Source organism: Scardinius erythrophthalmus, assembly GCF_964197995.2.
Source record: "Scardinius erythrophthalmus genome assembly, chromosome: 13".
Taxonomy (NCBI): Eukaryota; Metazoa; Chordata; class Actinopteri; order Cypriniformes; family Leuciscidae; genus Scardinius; species Scardinius erythrophthalmus.
In genome coordinates, this window is record NC_138233.1 from 13996345 (window position 1) to 14002836 (window position 6492).

General features: G+C 44.5%; 1 protein-coding gene across 2 annotated transcripts; it reads right to left on the minus strand.

Moving 5' to 3' along the window:
- Positions 1-502: 502 nt before the first annotated feature.
- Positions 503-6246, minus strand: pcdh18b (protocadherin 18b). Of its 2 annotated transcripts, none has more exons than XM_081381860.1 (4): positions 3491-6246; positions 3066-3121; positions 2575-2735; positions 503-1767 (listed from the first exon to the last, which is right to left on the minus strand). In XM_081381860.1, exons 1-4 carry the CDS (start codon positions 5981-5983, stop codon positions 1025-1027), a joined length of 3453 nt encoding a protein of 1150 aa, XP_081237986.1. In that variant the 5' UTR covers positions 5984-6246; the 3' UTR covers positions 503-1024. The 2 variants fall into 2 exon arrangements, with proteins under 2 accessions (XP_081237986.1, XP_081237985.1); XM_081381859.1 differs by having other exon boundaries at positions 3066-3154.
- Positions 6247-6492: the final 246 nt, after the last annotated feature.

A 6492-nucleotide genomic window follows, 5' to 3' on the forward strand; every position in this document is an offset into this window, starting at 1 on the left:
TCACTTAACTCTGTGCGCATTATTCTTACTGCTTGCACCCTTTCAATCATTACTGAAATATACTGACTCTTTCAGTCAGTAGGGGGCGCTCATAACGAGTGAAGCGTAAATGAGAGTGACTAAAAATGGCCTTCTCCCTGCAAAGCTGCTCCCAGATATGTGAAGAGGAGGAACACAACGGCACACTCCCATTTTACAGGATATTTCAGTAACATTAAAACTAAATGGAGTAACAAACGCTGTAATTTACTGGAAAACATTGTTATTCCAACAAATATAGGCTACTACTTTATATAGCCTATAGCAATATAAATAGTGAAACATAAAAAATAAAAAAAAAATTCAGACCTTAACTGTTGACATATCTTCATTTCTCTTTATTTTGTCATTTGTTTAATGTAAAACAGAAGTTGGCACAAAGTATACACCATTATAAATACCACTCCCACCCCTAAAACATGCTTTCAGTACCTGTCCCACCCCACCAAATAACACATACTCAATAATATTCATGTACTTATATTATGCTCATATATAACAATACCAATGAAAAGAGAAAGATAAATAAGAAATAAGAATAAATACGAATTTTTACATCAAGGCATGTTGATCTTGATTATTTTTCCAACATGCATATATAAAAATAGAAATCTGATAGCTTTATATACATTTTTAACTTAAGTATATACACAAATATAAATATAAAGACTACAAACTGTATTTTTAAAATACAAAGATAAATACACTCACATTGTGTACACTGTGGCCCAAAACCAGAAAATACAAACATCATTTGGATAATTAGCATTCACAAAACACATTACATCCAGAAATGCAACTTTAATGACAATTGCACAGGTCTCTGCATTTTTTTCTTTTTTTCTTTTCATATCTTATCTTCAGTCTCATATATATATATATATATATATATATATATATATATATATATATATGTGTGTGTGTGTGTGTGTGTGTGTGTGTGTGTATAAAAAATATTTTATTGTAGAGAGCGAGAGTTTAGTCTTTAGCTTTGCCTGACATCTTGAAGGAGTTTGTTGATTTCTGCAACCAGTTCGCTGGCGTCCATAATTTCGCTGCGACTGTCACAGCGCTTCCCGTGCAAATGACCGAGCACAGACTCTAACTCATCTTCCTCATGATTCTCCGGTATTTCTTCCATTGCAGGAAGCCATTTTGAAGAGGACGCTGTTGTTGCCATGGGAGCTGGCAGAGGGGCGGGGAGTGGAGCCACCAGGGCAGTCATGTGACTAGCAGGGGCGTGGCCATGTCCAGGATTTTGAAAGTGTGTATTAGCAGCCCAAACAGCCACGTTCTGCTGATAAGTGGCAGGGCTTGGCTTTCCAGGTAAATGGCCCTTCCTTCTTTCCAACGATCCCACCCCTGCAGCACACGCTGTTGCCTTTTCAGTTTCATTAGTCTCGTTGTAATTATCCAGCGAGGAGGGGAGGAGTCTCTGGAACACGCTGTTCATTTCAGACAGCAGAGAAGTCGTTCCGCACAGGTCTTCACCATCACCTGCCTCCCCCTCTCCCTCCTCGCTCTCCTTGCCAAATGTAGAGAAACTCTTCTTTCTCAGTGTTGACTCGCCAGATTGTGGTGCTTCGGGGGTGGCTTTCTGCTGGGGATCTTCTCCGGGGATGTAGAGGTTACTACGGTAGTCAGAGGAGGCTGGGGAAGGCAATGGAGGCATCCAGCACTGGTCAGAGTGACCAAGGACACGACATTCTTCAGTGCACAGCTTCATCGCTACAGTGATCAGAAAGAAAACAAAAGCATTAATGGAAGTGGTTAGTTAATGATTGCTGTTTCTGGCACAACATGCAAAGACTGCACGCACCCTTTGCTTGTCAAATACATCAATTGGAAGCCAAATTACTTAAGTCTTTCCAGTTCCATCCGAGCCAGCTTTGTTTTTTAGAGACTATGTAAAACAAATCAAATATGCCAACTTATAGCGTTCATTGAACATGTTCGACATTACTCATTCATGTTCTAGGGGCTGATTATAGCGCCATTAATTTTGAAAGGCCATTTATAATAGATCTTACAGTTAATAAATGCCCAATCTGGTGCATTTGCAAAACAGGCCCTCATTTAGCCCACTCTCTCATGCAGAGAATGAATGATTAAACATGCTGATTTACAGAAATATATGGTCCATCCCTGTGCACAACCCAATTCATGTTCTAGTCGCATTAATGATTGTATTATAGATCAAGCATTTTTTTTTTCCATCAAAAATCATGTTGTTCTCCAACATATAGTTGTAGTATTTCAAAGGCTGTTTCATCTTGAAGAGATACATTGTAAATGTTTAAAATGGAGGTTATAGTCACAAATGTGTGTGTGCGTGTGTGTGTGTGTGTGTGTGTGTGTGTGTGTGTGTGTGTGTGAAGTCTGAGTAATGCAGTCCAGATAACAATTACATCTCTTTGTTACATTTTTTTAAAAACTTTTTTAAAGGTATGCCCAAATGTTGTGAAATCAAGGCCTGGTATCTACAGCCTCGTGAGGTCTAAAGGAGTCCTCATCAGCATCTCATCTCTTGCTTACTTGGATGCAGTCTGTGGTGTCCATCAGGAGTGAAGAGCTCACTGAAGCCTTCTCCAAGAAGAGGAGACTCCCTTCCCATCTCACAATCACTGTCTCCTGCCTCACTATCCCCTCGTCCACTGTCCTTCAGGCTGAACTTATCCATCTCATTCAAAGCATACCTAGAGACAAAGAATAAACAAAATTAGCTATTACAATAGATTTAACTTAGCTACAGTATATCCACTATCATCATTTTTATCATCAACTTTTTAATTTATTGGTGCTGTGAAAAAAAAAATGGGCCTCTTAAGGAGGGAGCAGTTTATGCATAAACAAAAAAGGCTTTATTCAAAGGGCAGTTGACTTGCTAACATGATGAGGCTGTCATGTATCGTCAGCTTCTGTTACTAAAGTACTCCAGGGTGTCCAGACTCTCACGCACTAGAACTTTGAACCCTCTGTAGGACAGTCTGTTAAAGGTGGCAACAGGCTGAAGTGTGATTGGTTACCTGTAGCTCCGGGTGTATTTGTTGCCACGGAAACTGGGTCTGGGTTGGTACTGGCCCTGATGAAGTATGGACAGAAGCTGTGAGACTTGCTATAGCCAAAAAGAAAAGGAAACAGGGCGGGAAACAAATAAAGAAAGAAAAAAAAAATGGAAATAAAAATGAATAATGGCAGACCAGACAGCAAACCAACACAAATACAAACAAACCATGGTAGTGATTGGATGGAGAGGGGAGGGGATTGGTGGGGTGAATGAGGGAATGATATGGATGGATACTAAGCATAATGAAACAATCTATGGATATACATATAAACATGCTATAAATAAAACAAACATTGGATATTGTAACAGGTTTAGGGGGAATTAAATAGGAATAAACAGGGTTCACTTTGAATCCACAAATAGTTACTGAACACATTTTTTTACCTCAACGGGGGGTGTGGCATGAGCAAGCTCTAGGGCGAAGTTCTCTGGCACGTGATTGGAGGAGATGGTGACCAGGCTGTTGAGTGATTGGCGGCTGTGGTGGCTCTGGCGACTCTCTGGAGCAGGTGAGGCTGACGGGGAGCGAGGATGGGCCCTCACAGGCAGGGTCCCATTCACAGTGGGGACCAATGTGATATCGCCTTTGTGGATCTGCCGGGCAGGTTTTTTGGGATGGTTTTGGTAGGTGGACTCAGCTACTCTGCAGTTATAGGAATGTCTTGGGTCCTTCTGCTCTCTCGAGCACCTGGTTGCAAACATCACCATGACGATGAGAAGTACGCCACAGATGGCACCAAGGGAGATGATGATGATCATAGACACGTCTAGAACCGATTGGTTGTTTATGTCTGAAGGGTTCAGGGAGTAGCTTTCTGGATAGTCCCGCAGACTAATGTGCAGAATGGCCCTTGCTGAGAGTCGAATCGAAGCCCCTCTGTCTTGTACTAAGATTGCGAGATCAAATCCCTCTTGCCCAGAGGCCTCAACGCTTCCGTTGGTTCGTAACTCACATCTGCGTGGGTCAATGACAAAAAGTCCTTCATCATTACCACCAACTATGGAGCAAGTCAACTCGCTGTTGGCCCCTGCATCACGATCTGTGGCCTTTATGATTGTCACCAGATGACCAGGCTCAGCATGCCTCCATAATGGCACCTCAGCTGTGTGGTTTATTAGTAGTGGAGCAACAATGATGGGTGGGTTATCATTTTCATCGAGTACAGTGAGGAAAACAGTGGCGTTGCTGCTAAGCGAAGATGGGCCTCCGCCATCCCTCGCTTGCACGGTGAACGAAAGACGACCAACTTCTTCCCGATCAAAACTTCGGAGCGCATACACAGCACCGTTGGATGGGTCAATGGTCACATAGGTTGAAATAGAGCTACCTTGAACTTGGCTCTCCACAACTGAATAGGTCACCTGACCGTTAGAGCCCAAATCTGGGTCGGTGGCCACCACTGATGTAAGGTATGCCCCTGGCGAATTGTTCTCAGACTTGAAGATTTCATACCGGCTCTTTTCGAAGCGAGGAGGGTTGTCGTTTTCATCCTGCACCTGCACTGTGAAGTGTTTGATGGTGGATAGGCTTGGCGAGCCGCGGTCTTCAGCAATCACCGTCAGGCTATATTCAGAGCGCTTCTCACGGTCCAGAGACACATTTGTGAGAATCATGTAGTTGTTCTCATAGGTCTTCTGCAAGCGGAAATGCCCGTGGCCATGAAGACGGCACACAACCTCACCATTTAGACCTGAGTCGCTGTCATCCACGCGCACTAATGCGATGAAGGTATCGACAGGGGAGGCTTCTGAGATGTAGGCCACCTCCTCTTTGCCCTGAGTCATAAGGTTGATGTTGATTTTTGGCTTGTTGTCGTTGACATCAACCACTTTGATGATTATCTTACAGTGGCCTGGAATGGAGTTGGGACCCATATCCTGGGCCTGCACATCTATTTCATACGAGGAAGTAGCTTCGTAGTCAACTTTCTTAATTAGAGTGATGTGGCCATTATCTGGATTAATTTTAAAGGTCTCTAGGATTTTGGGTGGCACGTGGCTGCTGAAAGAATACACTATTTTGCCATTATTGCCTTCATCTGGGTCTGTGGCATTCAGATCCACCAGTAGTGTGCCCAGTGATGAATTTTCTAGGAGGTTGACCACGTAAGCCTGCTCGTCAAACGCCGGGCTATTATCGTTGGAATCAGATATGCTGATTTTAAGCAGTGTTGAGCCAGATTTCGGCGGCACGCCAGAGTCTGACGCTGTGAGTTGTAGTTGGTAGCTGGACTGTGTTTCCCTGTCAAGTTCCCTCATCACAACAAGGTCTGCATACTTTGCGCCATCCGTTCTCGTCCTGATATCGATTTTGAAAAAGTTATTCCGAGTGAGCGAGTAGGTGTGTAGCGCGTTTTCCCCGACATCCGGGTCCAACGCGCTATCCAAAGGGAAGCGCGTGCCCACAGACGCGCTCTCTGATATCTCTATGGGGATTATGGCGCGCGAGAACTGGGGAGCGTTGTCGTTGATGTCCAACACTTCCACTTGAATGTGAAACAACTGGAGGTATTCCGTGGGAAGCGTGATCACGTCGAACTCGATAGTGCAGTTTAAGTTTTTCTCGCAGAGCTTCTCGCGGTCGATTTTGGTGGCGATGCTGATCTCTCCGTCCTCCTCGCGCACGGAGAGTAGAGGGGTGCTGCCTCTCTGCATCGCGCGGAAGCTTGGAGACACGGAGCTCGGGAGTTTGGATAATATACCGGCTACATCCTCTTTCAGTCTGGCAATCACAGTACCGACTCTCTGCTCCTCAAAAACTTTGTATTTTAAAGTCTTCCCCGAAACACTGTGCGCCACGACCGCCAGAAGTATAAGTTTCAGAAGCATCTTGCAAAACAGTACATTCCTGTCGCTGCAGTATTTAGTTGTTCCCATTTTTGAAGCCGTGCGCAAAGTACTTATTCCGCACACAGAGAAAACTGGCTGGTCGGTCGTTCGGTGTAAATTAAAGCATGATAAATCCTCAGATGCAAATGGAGTCGAGGAACCAGCACTTCCCCTCTCTGTGTGTTTTCAGCGCCTTGGAGAAAGCATCAAGACGCGGTATTAGTGCTGCACACATCCACTTTCCTCTTCGTCTGACTGTGTGTGAGTTGGTGCGCGGATGTGTGGGAGGCGCAGCTCCTTGTGTGTGTGTGTGTGTGTGTGTGTGTGTGTGTGTGTGTGAGAGAGTGTGTGTTCTGTCTGTGACTCTGAGAACACTGACTGGCCCCTTGCAGCCCACCTCAGACTGTGGCCCCCACCCTCTCCAAACTCCAGCCTCCCCTCCTCGCCCCACATCCATGAAAAGAAAAGAAAAGGCAGAATGAAGGAAAGAAAGAGCAGTGATTGAGGTGGAGCTGGCAAGCAGATCTCGCCATGAGGAGGACAGAGTTTCAGAAGTG